The sequence below is a fragment of the Dromiciops gliroides genome, chromosome 3, assembly GCF_019393635.1.
Source record: "Dromiciops gliroides isolate mDroGli1 chromosome 3, mDroGli1.pri, whole genome shotgun sequence".
NCBI lineage: Eukaryota > Metazoa > Chordata > Mammalia > Microbiotheria > Microbiotheriidae > Dromiciops > Dromiciops gliroides.
Genome location: NC_057863.1, coordinates 580,828,825 through 580,855,982, shown reverse-complemented (window position 1 = coordinate 580,855,982; position 27,158 = coordinate 580,828,825). Strand labels below are relative to the sequence as shown.

Here is a 27,158-nt window from a genome sequence, read left to right as displayed (position 1 = left end):
CTAATTGATCAGTGAACATAGTACAGAAAGGAAGTAATTCTGGGGAAGACTAGATCTAAACTCAAACCCAAGTTCAGAGAAATGTCTCAGGTTAGCTGGGACAACATCTCACTAGTTTATGGCAGTGAGCATCTTCTCCCTCTCAATGCCCTTCCCTCCCTTTACCACATACAGACCTTGGCATTGCATGGCCACTGAGCTGCAGTTTCCGGAAGGTTTCCTCATACTGTGGTAACTCCACATATGTAATCAGCCACTGTACCACCTCATCCACGGTCCAGTTGTATACTGTGGGAGAAAACAGACAGGTGCCATTAGGGAGAATAAACCAAGCAGAGCATCTCCTCATTGGCCCCTCAGGAGACAGACAGGGAAATATCTTCGGTATAGCTAATCACATCTCTTTTCACCTGGGGTTAAAGGTGATTTTCCCCCAACCCTTTTTCAGCTTCCCATCCCTAAGCCCTTCCTCAGGATGGTCCAAATGAACTTAAAGAAAGTCACTTGCCCAGTGCAGAGGTCTATGGCTATAGGATGTCCTAATTACTTGCTGTTACTTTTCTACAATCTCTCCTGTAAGATGTCACAATATTCTGTACCTCTTCTACACCAGGAATCATATTCTGCCTGTTTTCCTACACTAAAATTCTCCTCAGATACTTCTTAGTGGCAAGGAGGTGACCCTGTGCTCTTGAAGACTATGGAAGTAGGGTGTAAACTCTGACAGGTATTACCAAGCCAGAAAGTTTAGGCTCAAAGATGGACTAGATGTCTGAAGGCTTAACTAGAGAGGAGAGGTTTATTATCAGAACAGTTGGCCACCAGAAGAGGACACCTTTCTTGATCAACGCAACTCATGAAGACCTTCTACAAAGGCATAGAGCGACTGAAAATTGTGTGAGTAAAGGGTAGCTTTGAGTGATTTTCAAAGTGTAATATGAGGACTTCTGGTACTCCTGAAGACCTTTTAAGAAGCCACTGAGGTCAAAATTACTTTCATAATAATAGCAAAATGTTTCAATTTCTAAAATGGTAAATATTAATAGATTTAATCCAAATAAGCAAGACTCTTTGAGGAGTCCTCCATAATTTTTAAGAGCATTAAGGAGTCCTAAAAACAAAAAGTTTGAGAACCCCTGATCTACACCAACAAAAACATGAATCTTATGAACTAAATTTAAGATGTATATATGTCTCATATCTCCCCTACCAGACTAAGTTCTATGAAGGTAACTACCACATTTTACTCACTTTTCCATCTCACACAGGGCCTAAGGCAGGACTGGTAGGCAACCTGCTGGGCTTAGTGTAGACTTGCTGGACTGCATTGAACATAACACAATTCTTTCTCATGGTAAGCCTGGGAACCTATTGGTGTTCAATGTAAAAGTTCTGATTCTAAAGCAAGGGACCAGGAAATGACTTTCAAAATGGAGGCTGTACAGAACAACCAAAGGGCAAAGATGATGTAAGCAAATGAAGACAAAGGCAATAGTTACCAGGCAGGTCTGGACAAAGACAGAGGGATGAGCAAGGGAGGAGGAAGAGACTCTGGGAGCTTGCAGAAGGACTGGGGCTGAATCTAGAAGGGAAAGGAAGAAAGATACAAATCCAGTTCCCAAGGAAGGATTTGGTCCCCTGGGATTAAAAGAAACATAATAATGATGCTTCAGTACTTCAAGGATCCATAATTTCATCACTAGGAGTCCTGACTTCACCAACTCAGGTTCCAACAGCCTCCACACCTTGGCAGATTGTTTCATGAGTTGCTATGGTCATAAAAATTCATCACTTGGTAATGAACCTCTCTACATACATCTAAGCTTATCTTTGGAGACAGACCCATAGTCTACCACTAGGCCTGAAACTTTTCCAGTACTGCAGGACTTGCCAGAGCCTGTATACCACCAATATAACCTCTGAGAACCCAGGGTCATCAATGAGCCAAAGATTTCAATCAAGAAATAATTAATAATAATTACAACAGCTCTTATTTATATGGTGCTTTGTGTTTTACAAAATGCTCTCATTCTTACATTTAGCAAAGATTTGTTAAATATCTATTCTTTGATGGATTATGGTAGGCATTGGGAAAAATGGAAGGATTACTAATAAATGATGCTTTCTAATCCTTTATTTCATTTTTGCTCTATAATATTTCTGAATACCAGATAGTGCCAGTATTATTACTTTTTTTTTTTTTTTAAGTGAGGCAGTTGGGGTTAAGTGATTTGCCCAGGGTCACACAGCTAATAAGTGTTAAGTGTCTGAGGCCAGATTTGAACTCAGGTATTCCTGACTCCAGGGCCAGTGCTCTATCCACTGCGCCATCTGGCTGCCCTATTTTTACCTTTTTACAAATGTAGAAACAGGTTCAGAGAGGTTAAATAATTTTAATAGATCACATTTAGAAAGTGCTTTTAGATTTACAAAGTGCTTTCCTCACAACAACATTATGAGACAGGAAGAACAAATGTTCTTATTATTTCTTCTTATTATAATATAATAATATTATATTATAAATATTCTTATTATTATGCCATTTTCAGAAAATCACAGCATGTTAGGGATGAAGTCAGTCTTTTTTTCTTTCTTTTTTAAAATCAGTCTTAAGATGATCTATTCTGCCCCTCTCATTTAACAAAGAACATGAGGCTCATAGGAGTAAAGAGACTGACTCAAAATTATGTTCCAAGTACCTACAAAGCTAGGACCCAAGTCTTTTGGTTTTATGTCCAAAGCTCTTTTGTAGATAAAGAAGCTGAGGCTCAGAGAGGTAATGTAAATTACCCATAGACAGGACAGAACTTCAAGTCAGACCTCTTCCTTCTAAATCCTGTGGTCTGTCTTCTACTTCTCCAAGTAGAGTCACACAGTTAGGAAGTGGTAAAGCCAGATATTAGAAGGTTTGAAAGGATAGGGCCAGAGGTAGGTGCCTAGCAAAACCCAAGAAGAAAAGATAGGATTTTGTTCCCAGAGAAGAATAAACTTAAAGATTGAGGCGTATGATCATTTCCATTCCCTGGAACAATACTGGGAGAACCTGTTGCTAGAAGCTGAAGAGATTGGAAGACATGACTCAAAAAGGCAAGTAGTGACCTGCAGAGTCCCCTCAGCTGCCAAGAAAGCAACCTCCCTCCTCCACAAAGGGAACTTTCTGTTCTGCCATCAGAAGAGAGAAGGTAGGAGATAATTTTCTGTTTCAGGGAAAGGCCTGAGGCCATCAGCTATTCAAAGTTGATCTCTTGAGTCCAGGCCCAGGCAGGCAGCCTTAATACTCAAAGCCCATTGGTTTAGGCAGCAGATCTCACCATTTGAACAGGAAATTGCTTGTCATTTCTCCTGAGATCACCTGGGGCATAAAGGAGCGTTCTTTCTTTTCCTGACACAAAGTTCATGGAAAGGGATGACATCTGGCAACAGGAAGCTCTTTGGCATCTAACTTCCTGACCTTCACTTTCCTCATCTGTAAAATGATGTGGTTAGACTAGATGGTCTCTGAGGTTTCCTCCAGTTCTAGATCTATGATCAAATGATTTAGATAAGAGGTGTCAGACACATGGCCCACAATACTCCCAGGTACTGTCAAACCAAATTAAAATGTAATTTTGAATTATTTAACAAAAAACACAATAAGACAGAGATAACAAACCATTTTAAAACAAAGTCAACATGAGGGCCACTGGGATCTTTATGTACAGATTAGTGGCCCCCATTTGAGTTTGGCACCACTGATCTAGATAATGAGCACAATAACAATAAGTCACTCTTCCCCCAGGCATCATGATATAGTGAATAGAGTGCCCAGATGCAAATCCTACTTCTGACTCTAACGATGTGACCTTTCAGAGCCTCAAACCCATACCTATTATTTGGATTTATCCAAATCACACAATAGGCATTCCCCAGATTGATGAAATTGAAACTTCTTATGTTTACATAATTTTCCTAATGTATATTCTCTGAATTTCTCCTTTGTTATCACATTCTGCCATACCTGTGTATTTGCCTCATAAATATTTAAAAACAAAACAAAACAAAACAACCCAAAATGTGTATTAAGAGTCTACTGTAGTGGCAGCTAGGTGGCGCAGTGAATAGAGCACCAACCCTGGAGTCAGGAGGACCTGAGTTCAAATCCAGCCTCAGACAGTTGACACTTACTAGGTGTGTGACCCTGGGCAAATCACTCAACCCAATTGGAGCGGGGTGGCGGCAGGGGAAGTGAGAGAACAAGATCGAGAGTGAGAGAGAGCACGAGCCCGAGAGCACGAGCCCAAGAGCCCTGCGAGCTGGAGAGCAACATTCATTGTGTGATGATAAATAAACTTAAAGGCAACTCTGTCCCAGGAGAACAGAGACCATTAGCATCTAAGAAGGGAATATAAATATGGATAAACATGAGATAGATGCAAATAAAGTTCCATGTTAGTTTCAACCAATCAATCAATCAATCAATAACCATTTATTAAGTGTCTACTTTCAGGCACTGGCTAAGCACTGAAGATAAAAATAGCCTAGGGTTAAGGTGATACTCTCAAGTGTAGCCTGAATGAGATTAAAATGTAATTGGGAAATGTTTAACAAAATAAATTAAAATTTGGTACAACATAATAATGATTATTTGCAGTTTTCTAAGTAAATATATGATCCACAGGATATCCAGGTCAAAATGTACAATAAGTAATTAGAGATATGAGACTGGGGGTCAGCAGAAAGGTTAGGGATGGATAAGTGGATTTAGGAAACCTCAGCATAGAGAAGATAACTGAATCCATGAGATGATGAGATCACTAAGTGAAATAGTATGGAGAAAGAAAAGGGCTCATGGAAAGTCACTATTTGTGGCCAGTGGGTGTGACCTGGATGTAGAATTCAACAAAAGAGAATGAGAAGGGGTCAGACAGGTAGGGGAAACATGAGAGAGAATGTCACAAAAACTTAAAAAAGGGTATCAAATAGAAGAGTGATTGATAATGTCAAAGGCTGCAAAAAGGTTAAAAATGTTGAGACTTGAAATTTGGTGATTAGGAGATCATTAATAACTTTGGCGAGAGCAATTTCTGTTGACTGATGATGTCAGAAGCCATACTGTGGACAATCAAAGAGAGAGAGGAAAGGAAGTAGAGGCACCTATCACAGATGGCCTTCTCAAAGAGTTTAGCCACAAAATAAAGAAGAGATGAAGAACAACAGTTAGCAGAAATGGGATGGATCAAGTGAGCTTTGGGGGGATAGGAGAAACATGGTCATGTTTATAGACAGTAAGGAAGCAGTCAGTAGAGAAGGAGAGATTAAAGATAAGTGAGAGAGTGGAGATGAATGAGGAGGCAATCTGTTGAAGAAGACATGATGGAATGGGATCACTTGTGCATGTAGAGGGGTTCGCCTTGGCAAGGAGAAGGGCTACCTCATTATGTTAGTCAGGGGTAAAGGAGGAGATAGCAGCAAAAGGCATCTGGAAGATTTGAGCTGAGGAGAAGGGGAGAAGAAGCTCTCACTGAATGTTATCAATTTTTTCAGTGAAAAATGAGCAAGATTTTGAGCCAAGAGGATGGGCTATGGGTGGTGAGGGAGAAAGTGAGTCAATTCAGGAAGTATAAGAGAATTGCCTTGCTGCAGTGAAGGCCCAGTTGAGATTATTTAACATATATTTGCAGTGAATCTGGTCAGCATGATTTTTTCCAGTTTTGTTTAGCAGCATGTATGTATGTAGGAGTGAAGGCAATAAATGAGAGGAATAATCCAGAGCTGAAGTCTAACAGTGCAAGATTGGTGATACAATAAGAGGGTAAGTGACTCAAGAGAGTATAGTCAGTACAATGGTAATGGCCTCAGAAAGAACCAAGGGGCCATGTTACTAGAGGTCACAGTGAAGACAAAGATCAGGACTTGAAGCTGCAAAAAAGAGAGAGGTGTAGCGACAATAGATTGTGATGCAGATAAGAGAATTTCAGAGTTCATCAACATGGAAGTGGCGCATTTGTGGATGATAGCAAGATTAAGATCATCTCTCTGTGTAGCTGTGGTGGGGTGGAGAAGTAGGTCTTGAGAAATGAGCAAGCTGAGGAACTAAGAGGTCAAGGGTGTAGAGGAATAGCAATATGTATGTAGAAGTCCTCTGGTATGAGGGGGCAGGCATTATTGAGGAGAGAATGACTGAGCTAGGCATTGAACTCAGTGAGGAAATAAGGGAAATATCCTGAATGTTGGTAGACAGCAGCTACCAGAATTCTGACTGGGTGATAAATGTGAATTGAGTGAACCTTAAAGGATGAGAAACTACTAAGTGATAGAGGCAGAGAGAAAGCTTAGATGTAGTACCGGGAAGCAAGGAAGGAGTATCCCTATTCCCCCCAGTTTGACCAGTGAGTTGGGGTGAATGAGCAAAAAGGCAACCAGTGCTGAAAACAGTGGCCAAGGAAGCTGTGTCATCAGGAAGGACCCAGCTCTCAGTGAGAGACAGAAGATAAAATAGGGAATAGGGAAGTAAAAGATTTAAGATAAAAGTATGTTTGTTATATATGGTGCATAGATTCAGAAGAACACAGTTGAAAAGGTAGATAACTTTAGAGTGTAACATTGGGGAGACTGGGTTAAGGGGAATAGGAATAATGGAGGGGCTGGTGACAATACAGAACAGTTTAATGCTAGCTATGGGTTCAATATCACTGGGATGGGAAGGGTACGATGAGGTGGCAATTTGTTAATCTTTGCTGGATGAATTGAGGAGGGTTATTCACTAGAGGTTTGGTCTCAGGGTGGTCACAAAGTGTTAGGAAGTTCAAGAAAAGGGACCAATGCAGAAAGCTGATGGAATAGCATTTCTCTCCTATCCATGCAGGCAGAATAGACCAAGCCAAGAGATAGGTGGAAGGAGCAGGAAGGAGTGGCCTCTTTCTGCCCTGCCCCCTCCCAGACCAGAAAGGTCCCTTGCAATGAGGAAGAGCCAGACCGGAGGACCAACACATGATGGAACAGAATTCCTCTAACTCCCTATGGAACAGCCTGAACAAAACCACTCTGGTGTGAGAACTGGTGACCTCTCTTTATCCTTTTTTCTCTGCCTTTGAGGCACTAACCCAGAAGCCAATAACTCAAAGCTCAAATCTAAAGACAGCCCAATTGAGGATGGGGATATGTAGGTAGGCTCCTGAGAGAAGAGGAACCCTTCCTAAGGTGCAGACTAAAGTTAGCAGCAAGCTACAAATCCTAATAGTTGCCTTGATCAGGAGCAAAGTTTAGCTGGTTAAAAAATCTCTGACCTATTTGTGTCTTATGGATCTCTAATGATAGACCTCACAGAATGTCCTTGAGTCCTTCCTATCTCACAGGAATATAAGCAGGAGAAATGATGCCAAGTGAATGAAAAAACATATGCTGTCCCAAGGAAAGGTGGCAAATTTCAAGGTCCAGTGATTACTATTGAATAAATGGCCACATCCATTGACCACCCACAACGTTCACTTCAGCTCTTTCTAGAGAGCACTGTGTAATGGCTGTAGTCCTTGACAACTACCTATCCCTGTGACATCTCAGGAAGGCTGGGTCTAGGGTCTGATGATCACTTCCCATCAGTCCCAGGACATTTCCTTCTGGCTTCTTACCCAATTGTCTTGAGTCATTTTCAGTTTGGGCCCAGTATGACCCTTTGTTTTCTTACAGGATATCTGAGGCCTGACCCTAGGCTTGCCTCCTTCCAGAGCTGGGCCACCTTCAAGCTACCAGCCACACTGAGAACTCTTGGTAAAAACTAGGGCTACAACTGGCCTTGATTGCTGATTGTGGCAGCAACCACCTGCCTCCCCATTTCTGAGAATCATGTCTGCAGCTTGATAAATGGAGTACTGAAGGGCAAGAATCCAAGAGATGTTGACTCCTTTGGAGCAGAAGAAAAAGTAGAAAATCGAGTAGTTAAGATGTCATGGCAGGGAGCACTTCAGGGAAAGAGAAAACATTTTGTGTCTTTTCCCTGGTGTTATGTCAGCATATAATGGCTGTGAAGTCTAACTAATTGACTTTAAGATACACTTAGCAAAGACATTTCTAAACAGCCAATACAACAGAATAAACATCTCTCTTGGTTATGTTTATTTGAAAGAACAAGGGGCCGGCCAACTCTTTCTTGCTTTGAGCTTTGAAGTGGTTTGGATATGTCTGATGACACCTGCCCACCCATGAATTCTCAACAAGCAGATTCCAGCGGCTCATGAATGCCTTTCTTCAACAAAAACCCTTTAGGTCTTTGATTCCAACACAGATGCCTTTCAAGGAGCTCCAGTTCCCTAGGGTGACACGCAGGGCCTCTGGCAGGAAGAGAACTGGCTTTCACAGTCATGTTTCAACCCAAGGCCCCATCTGGAGCTTCCTTCTACTTTCTTATGGGATGCAGCCCAAAGCTGGTGGAATGGCAGCCTCTTCTGCCTATCCTGCTGCAACTAGCATATGGCTGATCCAGGAAGAATGAATGGCTCTGTCCCCCAATCCTTTTTTTTCAGCAAGTAATTTGTAGCCCCTTATGGGACCCTATAGAAATCTAGAGCTTTATCAGTAATTATCTCATCTTAGCCAGCCCAAAGGCTTCCCATTCCTTGACAGGGATGGGATGGAAGTGAAACTAAAGTTAACACAGAATGTTAGAACTAGAAAGAAATTCATCCACATAACACACACCCTTCATATTACAAAAAAGGAAGTTCCAAGGTGGGGGGAGGAAGGGGGAGAAAACTGTGTAAGATCATAAAGTTAACAACTGACAGAGTTGGGACACAAATGAAGGGGCACCATGCTGTCCCCTTTTAGTGTCTTGGAAAAAGACATGCACGAGTGACCATCACAACCCTCACTATCATGAATAGCAGCCCTGTGACAGAAAAGGAAGATAAGGTATTGAGGATGAGGGCAGGAGGTGGGGATGAGGGGAGGAAGTCTAAATAAAAACAGGAAAAACTCCTCTATTTCTCCAATAGATCACCCATTTTGTTCCCTTCCACTACTTATACTTACACTATTAAGAATGCCTTAGCTGCCAAGTACAAATGCTTGACACCCCCCCACCATACCACCCCTCCATTTAACACAGGAGTAGTACACCTTTTGGGCTGGCACCTGACAAATTCTCTTCCTTAGTTGGGTGTCTAACAAGTAAAGGCAGGGGATACAAGCCTTTAAAATATCATATACCATGGGGAAAGGAACAAACATTTATTAAATACCTACTATGTGCCAGGTACTTCATAACTATTATCTCATTCGATCCTCACAACAACCTTGCAAGATAGGTACTATTATCTCCATTTGACAGTTGAGAAAACTGAGGCAGAAAGAAGTCAAATGACTCACCTAGGGTCACATAGCACTTAAGGATAGGTGTCTTCCTAACGCTAGGCTCAGCAGTCCATCCGCTGTGCAACCTAGCTGTTGCTATACAGAGACCCTCAGTTCTGAGTATCTTTAAGGCAGCATTTGGGAGAGGGGAAAAGATTTATAGAAGAGAAAAAAGGCAGGCCCACCCATTGCCTTGGTGATATGGGAAAGTTTATGGACTAATCCAATGTGTATACATTAGCTTCAATTGTTAACACTCTTCCCCAAAACTCAGCCTTGCCAAGTCACTGAGGAACTCTAGGGGACTTAGTTCCTATTAAAACATGGGAAGTCACTGAAGGTGTGTGGCTATGTCTTTCCTCAAGCCAAAGAACTCAGAAAATCTGTCCTTTTCTATACACTTTACCTTCTTCACCCCGACTCCAGAGGCTTTGTGTGAAATGTTATGGGATTGTTAGCCTGGAAAGCTGTTTCCTTGGACATAGAGGCCCAGGGTCTAAACACTAAGGAAGGAGTTGTTAGACCACCCACCTAATAATAATAATAATAATAATAATAATAATAATAATAACAATAATAATAATAATAACAACTCATGTTTAATGATTTAAGGCTTATGAAGTACTTTTTTCATCACTGCCTTTGTAAGCAGTACAAGGTCTATTGTCTTCATTTTCCATATGTCTTAGATAGATTAAATTACTTGCACAATGTCAAGGTCACAAGAAGCCACAGAAATGACTGCCCTAGGACCAAGAGTCATTCACTCAGCAAACATTTATTAAGTGAATACCACATGAAAAATACTCTGTTCACTATTAAGGGAGATAAATTTAGGTGAGACAGAGTCGCTGCTCTCATGGAGCATGCTGACAAACTCTTATTAACTAGGGTATATGAGAGTAAATTACCTTGCCATTGTGGAAATTTATTTTGATTTGGGGACCCTATCTTTGGGCTGAGATTAGAAAGCCTTAGGCCCTCAAGGTCTCTTCTATGTGGGAGGTGCTGGTGCCCCTCCCCCTCTGCTTTAGCTGAGCCAAAAAGCCCCATGGGCTGTACAAGACGCCAGGTCAGACAGCCGGGGGGAAAAAGCCCCCAGCTCCCTCCGACCTGAGCAGAGCTATGTGAAAGATCCCGGATAGCCTGTGCTGAGGCATGTGAGGTTGGAGCACCGCCCCCTGCTCCAGCCCTGGCTGGCGGATTAGCTTGGTCTGTGGGTACAAAAAGCCCCGAGATTTGAGTGGAGATAAGAAAGATATATATAGACGGGGGGGGGGGGGGGGGGGGGGGGGGGGCGCAGATAAGAGGGGGGTGAGATGAGAGACGGGTGGACAAGATGAACAGTAACACAGGACTAGGAGCAAGGAGGAAAGGCCAGCGGACAAGATTAGAGGGGCGGCAAAGGCGGCCAAAGGTCAGACTGACGGAGCAGACAGACAGAAGGTCAGTGAGAGAGAAACACAGGGGTTCAGCGGTGGCAGTAAGGAAAGGAAAGTTAGAAGCAGGGGGATTTACAAAGTGAAAGGGGCTCAGAGTTAGAATAAAGTATCTGAGTGCCATAAGGCAAGAGGCAGATAAGGCCCTTATTGTATTAAAAAAAAAAAAAGGTTGAGACACAGTGGAAAGAGACGCACAGCAATGCAGTCATGTTGTACATTTTATTTCCCTGTATCCTTAATTTTAAATAGTATCTCATAAATAAACTCTGCTTTGATTATTTAGTTAAGAGGCTTCTTAATATTTTGCTTATCAATTTGGGAGTGGAGCAGTGTGGTGGAACTTTATAAATGGCCCACATTAAATTAATAGCAGTCAGATAGCCAAATAGTCAACAGTCCCCAGATTAGTCCTCCAGTCAGATTAGCCCCCCAAATCAGGCCCAATCATTCAAAACTATTTCTACACCATCTCTATGCCTTGGTTTTTTTATTTATCAAAGCAGTTACTATTCTACTTCCCTCAGATTAACAGTTGTAAGGATCAACTGAAAGGCTAAATATGGATCACAGAATCTCAGAACTGGGAAGTATCTCTGAGAGGCCAGCTTATCCAACCAATGAATTTCTCTATAATATACTTGACAGGTGGTTCTTAAAGAGTCTTCACTTTAAGACCCTAAGTGAGGATGAATTCACTTTCTTCGATGGTAGACATTTCCACTTTTCAATAGCCTTACTTATTAGAAAGTTAATACCTTAGAGGTCACCTTGTCTCTGATTAACCTCCTCATTTTACAAAGAAGAAAACAAAAACCCAAGGAAAGGAAACGACTCATCCATCATCGTATGATAAATCAAGGCAGAACCAAGACTCAAATCTACATCTCTCAATTCTAAGATCAGTGCTCTTTCTACTGCAACTTCACCTCTCCCAGTCTACTCCTCACTTCCCAACCTCAGATTTAAAGACAATAAAGCCTGTGTACTTTAGAGAATATAAAGTGCTTAAACCAAATGAGGAAATTTTCCTAGACATTCTTTCTATAGGGTAGTCCTGGGTTGGGGGAATATTGGGAAGGTGCTTGGCATAATCAGTCTATAGCAGTTAAGATACCACAAAAAAGATGCAATCTGCTTTGACCCCAAGAAGTCTTAAGGAAATGGGGAAAAGAAAAGCTAGTTGAACTAAACCCCAAAGAATTCTTGCTTTAACATATCTTTGGCCTAGAAAGTGGTGCAGGGGGAGGGAAGGTATGGACATAACAAACATTAAGTAGGCATTGGTTTTTGCTTTCAGACTATGAGCACCCAAGCAGATTAAAAATTCCTTCCTGTCTGGTAAATTTCCCCAATCACCAAACTATGGACACTTTCTGAGACAGGTGGGCAGATAAGTGGTCAGGAGAGACCTGCCCACAGAGGTTTCCTGGTCTTCTAGTTCCCCAACAAGGGGACCCAGAGAATAGGTCCCTTGTGGATACCCTCTTTGGAGGAGAAGGTCAATAAAACCAAACAGTGACATGGCCAGCCAAAGCTTTCCAAAAGCTCGACTAGTCCCAAGGTCAGGAGTAGTTTCCTCCAGACCCCAGCAACCCCAATTGTGCAGTATTCCCATGAACACACTTCATCAGCCCTTCCTAATAATAATAATAACAGGTTTATAAAGTATGTTCCCCACAAAAGTTCTATGATATACTACATACATACATACATACATACATGCTGTCATATAGTCACCACCTATCTTGTTCAAAAGGATAACATAAGAGTCTGTTATGATTTATTCTATTTAGGTAATGTTACATCTACAGCATTTCTCTAGTCTTTCAGTCTAATAACTGTTCTTTAAAAAGGAAATGCTTTTGCTTTGTTCTTTTTTTGGGGGGTGGGAATGAGGGTTAAGTGACTTGCCCAGGGTCACACAGCTAGTAAGTGTCAAGTGTCTGAAGCCGGATTTGAACTCGGGTCCTGCTGAATCCAGGGCCAGTGCTTTATCCACAGCACCACCTAGCTGCCCCCTGCTTTGTTCTTAAATGAGACTATGATGGCTCTTAATAACTGCTTTCTTTTCTAAAATATTAAAAAACTATCCCTTTAAGAATGTTCCAGAACTCTGACAAGAAATAAAGTCAAACTCACTAGCCTAGAGTATATAGACCCTACTTCTATTTTTGAAAAAAAATTCAGACATTACATCCCAAGCTTCACCAGGAGTTTACTTTTTTCACCCCTAGACAATGATGAGAAAATTAAAGGAGAAGCCAAAGAAATGTGAACATTAAGGAAATATAATCTCTATGAGAATACTTAATACAAATTCTCTTTCTGAAACACTTAACCAGTTCTGTCACCTTGAGTCAATTGCTTTCCTTCTCTGGGCCTTAATATAATGATCAGCAAATTCATCAGCCCTTCCTAATAATAATAATAATAACAGGTTTATAAAGCATGTTCCCCACAAATAATGAGGAAACTGGAACTGATGATCTTTGTGGCCCCTTTTCCAGGTTTGAAGCTCTATGACTATCAAGGACATAGGGAACATGTCTTTAAAACTGAACCATAATAGTCTGGGCATCATTTGGTTTGGGGTTTCTCAAGCCCAAACTTTCTAGGCATCATCATTCTTGCCTTGTCATGCATGGGAAGTGGTCATCCTGCAATTAGTAGAGTACCTAATATAAAACAGGAAGAAGCTTGGGAAAGAGAAGCCAGAACTAATAGAATGCATTCTCTCATTCTCTTCAAGAACTCTCTGAGGAGATCTGAACTTCTGCCAAGGGTCCAGCAATAGGGTAAGCAGGGAAAAGAAGTTTACAAGTAAAACCCCTAAATTCATCCACCAGAAACCTTCGATGATTCTGCAAGATCTGATAACAAACCTCTCCTAGTAATGAGGGATTCAAGTCCCTTCACCATTAAATTACGGTTCATCTCTCCATTCTTAATGTACCTTATATCCTCTTTCAGTATCCTACACAACTTCTAGGCTGGTCCCTTCACTAGCTGCCATATACAACTAGCATTTCATTTCCTCTACATTTCTTCTTGCCATTCCTTACCAATGAAATGTCCCTTCCCCCAATCTCCTATCTGTACTTCATGATCCCATTCAAATGTCATGTCCAACACGGTGCCTTTCCTGGTCCACCCACCTCCTGCTCAGAAATTATCTTCCTTCCCCTATCCTCACAAGTCACTTGGTTTGCACCACTCCTACAATCATCACGATTTATTACATTATAGTTATTTATGTGTCATACCCTCCTACAAGACTATGAGTGTAATGAGGGCAGGAACTGTGTCTTATACTTATCATTTCTACATCAATGTATTCTCTAAGCATAATTGTCTACATGCATTCAAAGTGCAATAAAAAGTGCCTTAGACTAGGAGTTAGGAAACCTAAGTTCAAATCCTGACTGTGATCTTTACTATTTCATCTTGGACAAGTCACTTTACCTTTATTAGCCTCTATTTCTCAAATGTAAAATGAGGACAATATTTTTTTTACTCTTTCTTTCATGAATGTATTGTGAGGAAATTATTTTGGAAACTTTAAAGCATTTTATAAATATGAGCTATAATATAGTTGCATTCATTTGGGAATATTATAATACTACCTTCAAAGATGTCTTCTCCTTCCCTTTTGCACTCAGTCTCAGAGTACTCTTCATAAGTTTATCTTTACCAAGGGCCATTCACTTCAGGACAAAAAGTCAGGTCCCTCTTCCCCCTCATTGTTTTGACAAACCAATGGTTTACCTTCTGAGGCCTTCCATGCCTTCCATAGGTCCTCCACACTGATGAGCTTATCCTCCCCATGGAACGTGCTGTGCTTCACTGTTGGGTCATGGTAGTTGAGATCTTCCCTCAAAAACTGAGAAAGAAATACACAAAAGTCATACAAACACATAGGGCAAATGAATTAAAGCATATCCCTTGTAGGAATACTTTCCTATTTCATCCATGATCTCATTCCTCTGAAATCCTTTGGCCCTTAAGACTTTGTATCCTTTCTTTTGGCACTTAATAAACATACCCCGTTAAGGCTTGCCATCTTTGTGTTTTGTCTTCTTCCTTGAAGAAGACCAAAGACCAAATATTCCATGTCTTTGAACATGTAGTTAACACTCAATAACTATTTGGTGAATAACTTTCATTAAGTTATTTTGGGGTAATTCTCCAACTCCAAATGCTAAAACCAGCCTATGACATTAAGACAAGACTATCAGATCCATTGCTATTCTTGTCAATATTAAGGCTGGTGGGGGCAGCTAGGTGATGCAGTGGATAAAGCACTGGCCCTGGATTCAGGAGGACCTGATTTCAAAGATGGCCTCAGACACTTGACATTCACTAGCTGTGTGACCCTGAGCAAGTCACTTAACCCTCTTTGCCCTGCAAAAAAAAATATATCAAGGCTGGTGGTGTGAAAGATTATATGGCAGCAAGCACGATGGCTAAAGAAAGTATTGAAATGGATACAATTAGGAGCATGTGAAGGCAGTGAGTAATGAAGAGATTTAAAAAAGAAAAGTAGTGCCTGTAAATGGTAGTTTTAAGACTGGTCACTATCAATCAATATGCATTTATTAAGACTACTATGTGCTAGATACTGTGCTAGGCTCTAGGACCTTTTAGCAGATTTCTTTGTAGAGAGTAATTCAGGGTGGACTCTAGATGGAAAGGTGAGAAGAAGCATTAGAGTCTAGTTCTACCTCCATAACTCTTTTTTTTTTTTTGTGGGGCAATGAGGGTTAAGTGACTTGCCCAGGGTCACACAGGTAGTAAGTATGATGTGTCTGAGGCCAGATTTGAACTCAGGTCCTCCTGAATCCAGGGTGGTCCTGTATCCACTGTGACACCTAGCTGCCTCTCCCCATAACTCTTCAACATAGATCTAGAGAAAGCTGGGGATTGAATTCTGACCAGGAAAGCCAACAAGTCACAATGAGTCATTTTTCCAGACCAGGGCAACTCAGAGAGACAGAAAGGTCTGTGGACAGTGTGGAAGAGAGTTGGCAGGAGTATGCAGCAGCTGTGCTGGGAAGCATTGTAGCACCTAGGGACTGAAAGATGGCTGAGGCAGGGCACCAGCAATACATCCAAGGAGAACCCTGAGCAAAGGCTGAATGCAGGAATGGCTGCCATCTTGTAGTTCTATTGCCACCATCCAGTGTTGTGTCATAGATCCAGGGTGAAGAAAAGTGGTTGCTGAGTATTGCCCCTAATTATGTACTGAGCATGGAAAAAGTTCTGGGAAGCAAATGATAGCTATGGGAAACTGATGTCAGTAGCAGAGTACAGTGTCCCAGACCAAAGAAGAGATAAACAATATAGTTGTCCTGACCCTGGAGAGCCTCCCAGGGGGCCAGTAGTGGCTGAATCAAGCAGCAGGCTGCTGACACCAACCAGAAACAAGCTGATAGACCTAAGCCTGGGTCAGGAACTTGCAGAATTCAGACCAGGAGGGCAGTGAACAGACTTCTTCCTCCATCACACCACTCTGGGAGCACTAAAAGCTTATAGGTACCGAGCCAGAACTATGAAAGCAGCAAAAGGACATTAAGAGGACAAAAGCTCAGACCAGACACCCCATACCCACAAAGTATGCAAAGCCCAGCACTTCCATAAATTCCAAAGTCAAGAAGTGGGCTGGAAGAATGAGCAAACCATAAAGGAGTGCAGAGCTTGAAACAGGACACTCTAGAGAGCAAAGGATCTAGGTTTACAACCAAGAATATGTAACAAAACTGAGTAAAAAGGAAAAAGATAGATTTTTAATGAAAGAGAAGACATGGGGCAATTAGGTGGTATAGTGGATAGAGCAACAGCCCTGGAGTCAGGAGGACCTGAGTTCAAATCCGGCCTCAGACACTAAACACTTACTAGCTGCGTGACCCTAGGCAAGTCACTTAACCCCAACTGCCTCACAAAAACAAAAAAAATAAAAACAAAAACAATGAAAGAGAAGACTTCCAAGCATTCCTGATGAATAGACCAGCTGAGTAGAAAATGTGACATACAAACACAGCAGTTAAGAGAAACATAAAAAGGTAAACATAAGTGAGAAATCATAAGAGACCAAACAAGGTTAAATTGATTATACTATTATATAAGGACATGATAAACATAGCCTTCATCACCTGGAATTATAGAGAGTCTAATTAGACAAAAGGCTTAGGTGTAATTCTGTTGGTTGGATGATCTCAAAAAAGAATGGAATGGGTGAGGAAGAGGAATGAACTGAGTGTAGGGACCAATTTTTAATTGAGGAGTGTTAGCTTTGCGGCTCACAGCAATATTGGGGCAAGGAAGGAGACCAACAGCCTCCCTCAAAAATAGAACAGGATTTATTAACAAGGATGAACTTAACAACACAAGCAAGATCAGTAGAATTAAAGGAAAGGAAATTAAATGGGGGAAGTGATATGATACAACGTGAATAATACCACCACCCAGGAATCAGCTGAGAACTCACGGCTGCATCCTGTCACCTTCCAGCTTCAAGCTACAATGGTGAATTCTAGCCAAAAGATGGGTCGTAAAAACCTCAAATAACAATTAATTCTTTACACGAGAAAGAGGGAAAGGAGATAAAGAACGGGGAAAATTATCTCACATAAATGAGGTATGCAACAAAATAGTTGATACAACTAAGGAGAGGGGGAAAGAAGGGAGGGAAGAGACCATACTTGACCCTCACTCTCATCTAAACTGGTTAAAGGAGGGGAGAATATACATACACACAGTTGGGTACTGAAATATATCTTACTGAAAGTATAAACAGGAAAGAAAGGGGTTAAGGGGAAAGGAGAAAACAAAAAGAAGGGTAGATTAAGAGAAGCATTAGTCAAAAGCAAAACAGACTCAAAGAGGAGACAGTGGAAAACAAAAAAGAAAAGAATAAGTATCAGAGAACAGGATGGTGGAAAATACACAGTTAAGAATAACTGTAGGGGCAGCTAGGTGGCGCAGTGGATAGAGCACCAGCCCTGGATTCAGGAGGATCTGAGTTCAAATCTGGCCTCAGACACTTAACACTTACTAGCTGTGTGACCCTGGGCAAGTCACTTAACCCCAATTGCCCCACCAAAAAAAAAAAAAAAAAAAGAATAACTGTAAATGTGAATGGGATGAATTCACCCATAAAGTAGAACAAGATAGAAGAATGGATTAGAAAACAGAATTTGGGGCAGTTAGATGGCGCAGTGGATAGAGCGCTGGCCCTGGAGTCAGGAGTACCTGAGTTCAAATCCGGCCTCAGACACTTAACACTTACTAGCTGTGTGACCCTGGGCAAGTCACTTAACCCCAATTGCCTCACTAAAAAACAAAAACAAAAACAAAACAGAATTCAAGAATATGTTGTTTACAATAAACTCACCTGAAACAGAAAGACACAGAGTTAAAATAAAGGGCTTAAGCAGAATCTATTATAATTCATCTGAAGCTTAAAAAAAACACAGAATAACAACCACAATCTCAAAGCAAAAGCAAAAATACACCCAATTAAAAGAGATAAGCAGGGAAACAACATTTTGCTAAAAGGTACCATAGACAATAGCAATATTATTAATAATAATACCAATATTAAACATATATGTACAAAATTGCATAATGTCAAAATTCTTAAAGGAAAAGTTAAATGAACTATAGGAAGAAATAGAAAGTAAAACTATAAGAGTAATGGCCCTCAATTAACCCTTCTTAGACCTATATAAATCAAACCAAAGAATAAGAAAAGTCAAGGAACTGAATAGAATTTTACGAAAGTTAGATATGCTAGACATCTGGAGAATATTGAATAAAAAGGATTGTACCTATTTCTCTACTGGGCATCACAACATTCATAAAATTGACTATATATTAGGGAATAAAAACCTCATAAATAAATTTAACAAACTAGAAATATAATGCAACACATATTACATTTAATAAAGGGCCATTGAAGCAACGAATAAAAATTAATTATAAACTAAATAACATCCAAAATAACTAAATAACATCCTAAAGAAGGGGTAGGTCAAAGAACAAATCATAGAACAATCAATAATTTCATTAAAGATAATAATAACAATGAGACAACATACCAAAATCTGTGGGATATAGCCAAAGCAGTATTTAGGGAATATCTATAGCTCTAAATGCTTACATCAACAGAAGAGAAAAAGAGCAATTTAGTGGCATGCAACTAAAAAAACTAGAAAGCCAACAAATTTTAAAAATAACAAACATCAAAAAGAAATCGTGAAAATCAAAAGAGAGATTAAGAAAGTTTAAAATCCATTGAACTGGGGGCGGCTAGGTGGCGTGGTGGATAAAGCACCAGCCCTGGATTCAGGAGGACCTGAGTTCAAATCCGGCCTCAGACACTTGACACTTACTAGCTATGACCCTGGGCAGGTCACTTAACCCCCATTGCCTCACCAAAAAAAAAAAAATCCATTGAACTAATATATGAAACTAGGAGCTGGTTTTATGAAGAAAAAAACAATAAAACAGATAAACCATTAGCTAATTTGATTAAGAGAAAGAAGAAAGGGGCGGCTAGGTGGCGCAGTAGATAAAGCACCAGCCCTGGATTCAGGAGTACCTGAGTTCAAATCCAGCCTCAGACACTTGACACTTACTAGCTGTGTGACCCTGAGCAAGTCACTTAACCCCCATTGCCCTGCCAAAAACCCCCCCCTCCAAAAAAAAAGAGAGAAAGAAGAAAAGCAAATTATCAATATCAAAAATGAAAAAGGTAAATTCATAACAATGAAGAAGAAATAAAAACAATTATTTTGCCCAAATATTAGCCAATAAAACTGACCACCTAAATAGAATGGAATGGAAAAATATTTACAAAAGTAAGAATCGTCTGGATAAACAGGAAATAGAACCCTATCTTAGGAAAAGAAGTTGAACAATCCATAAATGAACTCCCAAAGAAAAAAATCTGAGGAATCAAGACCATATTGATGTCATAGAAGAAATTTGGTGGGTTCCCCTCTTTATCTATAATTTTTTAAAAATAGTTTATATAGTAGTAGAATTAATTATTCTTTAAGTGTTTTATGGAATTTTCTTCTAAGAATTATAATAATAAATTTATAATTGAGAATATATTAAAATATATTAAATATGAAAAATATATTTATATATGAGAATTTATAATAAAACAATAAAAATTGAAGAAATACGCATAGACAAAGAAGAAACAAAGCTATAGGGGTTTTTTTGTTTGTTTTTGTTTGGTTTTTTGGGTTTTTTGGGGGGCGAGGCAATGAGGGTTAAGTGACTTGCCCAGGGTCACACAGCTAGTAAGTGTCAAGTTTCTGACGCCAGATTTGAACTCAGGAACTCCTGAATCCAGGGCCAGTGCTTTAGCCACTGCGACACCTAGCTGCCCCCAAAGCTATAGTTTTTGAAGATAATAAGATGGAGGTGCGGGGGACTGAGTGAGCCCCCAATTACACATAAAAACCATTTTAACATTAGTTTTTAAAATGTATTTCCAAATTCTCTCCCTTCCTCCCTCCCTAAACGCCCCCCCTCTCCATGAGAAGGCAAGAAATTCAATGTAGGTTGTACATATGTAGGTATGCAAAACATTTGTATATTAGTCGTGTTGTAAAAGAAAATACACACCAAAAAAAAAAAAAAGAAAGAAAGAAAGAACATCTAAAAAGTATTACTTCAATCTGTATTCAGACACTATCAGTTCTTTCTCTAGGGATGAATAGCATTTTTCATCATAAGTCCTTCAGAGTTGTCTTGGATCATTGTATGCTGAGAATAGCTATTCACTGCTGATTATCTTACAATATCGCTATTACTTTGTAGACAGTACATTTTATTTTGCATCAGTTCATGTCAGTCTTTGCAGGTTTTTCTGAAAGCATCCTGCTCACCAATTCTTACTACAAAAAAAGTATTTCATCACAATCACATACCACAATTTGTTCAGCCATTCTCCTATTGACGGCCATCCCCTTGATTTCCCATTCTTTGCCACCAGAAAAGAACTGTTATATTTTTGTGCCCATAAGTCCTTTTCCCTTTTGCTTTTATCTCTCTTTGGATATAGACCTAGTAGTGGTATGCATGGTTTTATAGCCCTTTGGGTTTACTTCCAAATTGCTTTAAAGAATGGTTGAATCAGTTCACAGCTCCACCAACAGTGCATTAACGTCTCATTTTTCCACATCCCCTACAACATTTGTCATTTTTCTTTTCTGTCCTAAGCCAATCAAAAATTTTAATTTACATTTCATATGGCTACAGATAGCTTTGATTACTTCATCTGAAAACTATTCATATCTTTTCATCATTTATCAATTGGGGAATGGTTCATATTTCTATAAACTTGACTTAGTTCTCTCTACATTTGAGAAAGGAGGATTTTTGCAGAGAAACTTGCTTCAAAATCTTTTTCACAGTTATGATTGCTAGCTGTATTTCCTTCCATCCTATTTTCCCCTCTATTTATTCTATTCTCTCTCTCCTTTCACCATGTCCCTCCTCAAAGGACTACCACCTTCCCCAATATGCCCCCTTTTCTATAACTCCCCCTCCCACTTTTTCTTATACCCTTCACATCCTACTCAACTGAGTGTGTATGTTATTTCCTCTCTGAGCCAATTCCAATGCAAGTTAGGTTCACTCACTCCTCACTACCTCCCCCATCTTTCCCTCTACTGTAAAAGCTTTTTCTTGCCTTCTTTTGTTTATTTGTTTTTTTGGTGGGGCAATGAGGGTTAAGTGACTTGCCCAGGGTCACATAGCTAATAAGTGTCAAGTGTCTGAGACCAGATTTGAACTCAGGTACTCCTGAATCCTAGGCTGGTGCTTTATCTACTGCACCACCTAGCTGCCCCCTTGCCTTTTTTATGTAAGACAATTTTTGCCCCATTCTACCTTTCCCTTTCTCTTTCTCTTAATGCATTCCTCTTATACCCCTTAATTTTTTAAAAAAGATTTCATCCTGGGGCAACTAGGTGGCACAGCAGATAAAGCACCAGCCCTAGATTCAGGAGTACCTGAGTTCAAATCTGGCCTCAGACACTTGACACTTACTAGCTGTGTGACCCTGGGTAAGTCACTTAACCCCCACTGTCCTCCCAAAAAAATTAAAATAAAATAAAAGATATCATCCCTTCATATTCAAATCACACCAGTGCCCTGTCTAAATATACTCCATCCAGCTGCCCTAATAATGAGAAAGTTCTTATGAGTTATCATTTTCCCATGTAGAAATGTAAACATTTTAACCTTATTAAGTTTCGTATGATTTCTCTTTTCTGTTTACCTTTTTATGCTTCTCTTGAGTCTTGTATTTAAAAGTCAAATTTTCTATTCAGCTCAGATCTTATCATCAAGGATTCCTGAAAGTCCTCTCATTCAATGCCCATATTTTTCCCTGAAGGATTATACTCAGTTTTAATGGGGAGTTGATTCTTTTCTTGGGGGGGGGGCAGAGAAATGGGGGTTAAGTTACTTGCCCAGGGTCACACAGCTAGTAAGTGTCAAGAGTCTGAGGCAAGATTTGAACTCAAGTCCTCCTGAATCCAGGGCTGGTGCTTTATCTACTGTACCACCCAGCTGCCCCATGGGGAGGTGATTCTTGGTTGTAATCCTTCCTCCTTTGCCCTTCAGAATATCATATTCCAAACCCTCTAATCCTTTAACACAGAAGCTGATAAATCTTGTTTTATCTTGACCATAGTACCACAATATTTGATTTGTTTCTTTCTGGCTGCCTGCAATATTTTTTCCTTGACCTGGGAGCTCTGGAATTTAGCTATAATATTCCTGGGTAAATTCTTTCCATTTCTATTTTACCCTCTGGTTCTAGAATATCCAGGTAATTTTCCTTGATAATTTCTTGAAAGATTATATCTAAGCTCTTTTTTGATCATATCTTTCAGGCAGTCCATTAATTTATAACAATTATAATTGTTATAATTATAACTATCTCTCCAGGATCTATTTTCCAGGTCAGTTGTTTTTCCAATAAGATATTTCACATTACCTTCTTTTTTTCATTCTTTTGGTTTTGTTTTATTGTTTCTTGATTTCTCATAAAGTCATTAGCTTCCATTTGCTCAATTCTAGTTTTTAAGGAATTATTTTATTCAGTGAATTTTTGTGCTTCTTTTTCCATTTGGCCAATTCTGCTTTTCAATGCATTCTTTTCCTCATTGGCTTTTTTATACCTACTCTGTTTTTTAAGGTATAATTTTCTTCAGTATTTTTTGTGTCTCCTTTACCAAACTGTTGACTCTTTTTTCACGATTTTCTTGTAACACTTATTTCTCCATTTTTCCTTTACTTCTCTTACTTGATTTTCAAGTATTTTAAGATTTCCTTTTTGAGTCCTTCATGGCCTGAGACCAATTCATAATTTTCTTGAAGGCTTTGGATATAGGAGCTTTGACTTTGCTACCTTCTTCCAAGTGTGTGGTTTGAGGTTCCTTATCATCACAGTCAGAATTTCAATAGTCAGAATTTTTTTTTAGGCTCATTTTCCCAGCCTATTTCTTGACTCTTAACTCTTTGCTGAAGTGGGGCTCTGCTTCCATGGTAGAGGGTGTACTGTCCCAAACTTCAGGGAATTTGTGCAGCTGTTTTCAGAGATATTTCTAGGGACCTGTTAGTTTTCAGTTCTTGGTAGATCATGGTATGATCTAAAGAGAGGTGTGTTTACTACTCTCCTGGCCTGTGCTGTAGTCTGTGAGTGACCACAAGCACTCTTTTATACCTTGGAACTGTGGCAAGGGTCCGCACTCCCCTGCAGCTACAAGCTGGGGTATGTTAGTGCTCCTCTTTACCCTAGGACTACCACTCAGGGCTGCAACCCAGAACTGAGTATGGGCAAAGCAAAAGACTCCTGCCCCCAGTGCCAGTAAAGAGACACCTACAATCTTCTTCTAATCATTGTTTGACCCCCTTATCATCTGTGAGCTGAGAGCTCCAGAAGCAGATGCTGCTGCTGCAGATTCAGTGGCTCCCAAGGCCTGCTCCTGGTTTGCTAGGGTAGGCCTGTGCTAGTGCAGCCTGCGCTGGACTGTATTCCACTCTCACCACAATGCAAGTCCTTTCTTGCCGACTTTCTAAGTTGTTTTTGGAAAATTATTTCACCCTTGTCCTTTTGTGGATCCTACCACTCCTGGAAATGTTTTATGGCATTACATACTTAAAGGTATCTGGAAGGGTTTGGGGGAGAGTTCATGTGAGTTGCAGCTTTTTCTCCACCATCTTGGCTTCACTACTTGGTATGCACAATTTTATAGTCCATGGGCACATTTCAAATTGCTCTCCAGAAAGAGCAGATCAGTTCACAATTGCAAAAGGTCACTCTTCTGGTGTAGATAATATATATGATGTTAAAGCCTTCCTCAGACAGTTTCAACACAAAAGGTGAACCATTGAGACAAAAGTTATCTGAGCCTCTGCCACATAAGTCTCCAAACTAATTCAAAAGCTATAGATATTAAAGGTCTCTTTATTGCTACAAGAGACTCATGGGCCACGTTAATAGTCACATAGAACTTGGAAATGGTCCTCTATAGTCCATGTAGCAACCATACACCATAACCTTAACTCAATTACAAGAATCACTATCTCTCTGCTGCCACCTAGATCCAATGGTACCAGTGATTAAGGACTCAACACAAGACACCTTTTTGTATTAGTTAACAGAGAGCCTGTACTGCTGAGGAATGACACACTACGGGACTTTACATTTGGATCCATTCTAGTTCAGAGCTCTGAAGCTTCCCTTGGCCAAGCCCCTTTGTCCTTGGTTGCCTTCCTAACTCCAGCTGTTCTGTCTCTCTGCTTCCTGCACATGTCATCAGAATCATTAGCCTACAGGAAAAAGGCTAAACACCACAGACTAGAATGTGAAGACTCCCATGGTCTAGTCCATCTATCTCTCCGGCCTCACTTCACATAGTCAAACTGGAATACTCCTTTTTCTCCAAACTTTTCTACTTTTATAGACTCAATTTGGTAGAGTCTTATGCCTTTAGTGACATTCCTCCCTCCAACTCCAACAAATATAGACAAACTAAAAATTAGCCTCAAAAACATTAAGTAGAAAGTCTATGGAAAGTTTATAGAAGGATCTCACAAATTAAGCCAGCAAGGAAGGGCTATAATATCTGTATCAATACAGAGAGTATCCAATGGAACTATGGTTCTAATTGAGTAATCCTTTTCCTCCTTCCCTTTCCAACTTCCAAGTACCATATAAGTACTACTAGTTTTGCTAAATGAAAAAAAATTTACATTCTGAGGCCCTACCTAATGTCTAATAGTATTAGGAGAATCTGGGGAAAATATAGCACCCTCCCCACGCATGGATTACTACATTCCATTCTAGGTGTCTCATCTTGAAAGAGATCATAAATATGATCTATGAGCATCATAATTTTCAGAGCTAGAAGGGACCTTCAAGTCCAACCACCTCATTTTATTTTTTAAAAATAATTAACTGGGGGCAGCTAGGTGGCGCAGTGGATAAAGCACTGGCCCTGGATTCAGGAGGACCTGAGTTCAAATCCAGCCTCAGACATTTGACACTTGACTAGCTGTGTGAACTTGGGCAAGTCACTTAACCCCAATTGCCTCACCAAGAAAAAAAAATTAACTGGGATTCTGGTGGAAGGAAACTTTATGCAAGGTCACACAGATAGTAATTAGAGCCAAAATTAAAAACCAGGTCCTCTGACTCCAAATCCAGTGGTCTTTCTAGTATAACACTAAATGTAAACCACACTGGACACTAACAAGTTATTATGCATACCTTAGTGTGACCATATCTTAAGATGACTGGTAATGCACATCATATATAAAAGAACTGGTGTTGGGGGGCACCTAGGTGGCACAGTGGATAAAGCACCGGACCTGGATTCAGGAGTACCTGAGTTCAAATCCAACCTCAGATACTTGACACTTACTAGCTGTGTGACCCTGGGCAAGTCACTTAACCCCCACTGCCCTGCAAAAAAAAAAAAAAGAACTGGTGTTGTTTTAGCTTGGCAAAAAGTGGACTTAAGGGGAACATAATTGTTATCTTCAAATATTGGAGCTAAACTTGTTCTCTTTTGTTCTAGAGGCACATGCATAAAATTAGAGGTAATGCTTGTTTCAAGAAAAAGAAAACCTTGCAGCATCCCATCACCTAAGGATCTTCCAGTGGAGGTTAATGGACCACTTATTTGGGATATTGCAGATAGGATCCATTCTTCAGGTAGAATTTGGACTAAAAAACTTCTGAGGATTTTTCCAGTTCTACAACTCTCCAATAGGAAAAAGCCATACCTGGGGCCAATACATACCCCAAAATGGGAACATAAAGGACACTGTATTAATCCCAGGTAACCAAGACTGGCTGAATTTGCTTTCAAAAAGAATGCTAAAAATGATCATTCAGACATTGCTGCAGGTAGCAAAGAGACAGGGACTAAAATGGGCAAATAGTCAGGACTTTCCTTTGGGAATGATATAGCAGATGGCCAGCATATTGTGGAAATGAACAGTTCCTGACCTTCAGCTAAAAAAAAAAAAAAAAGCTTAAGGCACTTCCAGGTTCAGGGACAATAAAAGGAAGGTGCCAAGAGGGCTCCAATAAGAAAAGGGCTGCTTACAAAACCCTAGTGGGTGTGGGGAAGCTTCCCTGAAGCTAGATCTTTTTTGCCTATGGTTGATAACAGCTTAACAGTTCTAGGCTATGGAACAGAATTAGCACTAAAATGCCTTCCTTAAGCATGTAGAACATATGACCACACTGTTCAGATGTACTTTGAGGCAGGTGTGAGGGCCTGTCAGTATATACCCTTGGTAATGACTAATGAAGGAACAGTGTAGAAGTAGAAATAAAATCATTCCCCCAATCTGAGGGGACTCTACCAACAACACTCTGCATTTCTCACAACCTCTAATTCCCCCTGGCTATTGGTCTCCTTAGGGCTGCTTCAAAACCAGTCCCAGATTCCTATAATTGCTGTTTTCAAAAATGGAAGAGCACCATGATGTAGTGAAAGGAGCACCAAATTTAGAATCAGAAGATCTAGGCTGCAGGGCAGCTAGGTGACACAATGGATAAAGCACTGGCCCTGGATTCAGGAGGACCTTAGTTTAAATCCGGCCTCAGACACTTGACACTTACTAGCTGTGTGACCGTGGGCAAGTCACTTAACCTTCACTGCCCCACAAAAAAAAAAAAAAAAGAAAGGGAAGGTGGGGGAGGAGGAGGGGGAGTGGGGAGGAGGAGGAGGAGGAGGAGGAGGAGAAGAAGAAGAAGAAGAAGAAGAAGAAAATGATGATGATGATGATGATGATCTAGGCTGTAATCCTTTATTAGACATGTAGACCTGAGCTGAGTCCTCTGCC

The 27,158-nt window shown here is 40.3% G+C and overlaps 1 protein-coding gene across 12 annotated transcripts in view; it reads right to left on the bottom strand.

Moving 5' to 3' along the window:
* STIM1 (stromal interaction molecule 1) overlaps nt 1-27,158 on the bottom strand; it is a 258,245-nt gene that overhangs the window by 73,545 nt on the left and 157,542 nt on the right. For all 12 annotated transcript variants that reach the window (XR_006355528.1, XM_043991779.1, XM_043991776.1 and 9 more), the window contains 2 exons: nt 14,535-14,649; nt 177-288 (listed from right to left, as the gene is read on the bottom strand). Coding sequence is in view for 11 of the 12 variants with exons in the window: in XM_043991779.1 (XP_043847714.1) it covers nt 177-288; nt 14,535-14,649 (227 nt within the window). In the remaining variant the exon portion in view is untranslated. The remainder of the gene's footprint in view (nt 1-176; nt 289-14,534; nt 14,650-27,158) is intronic.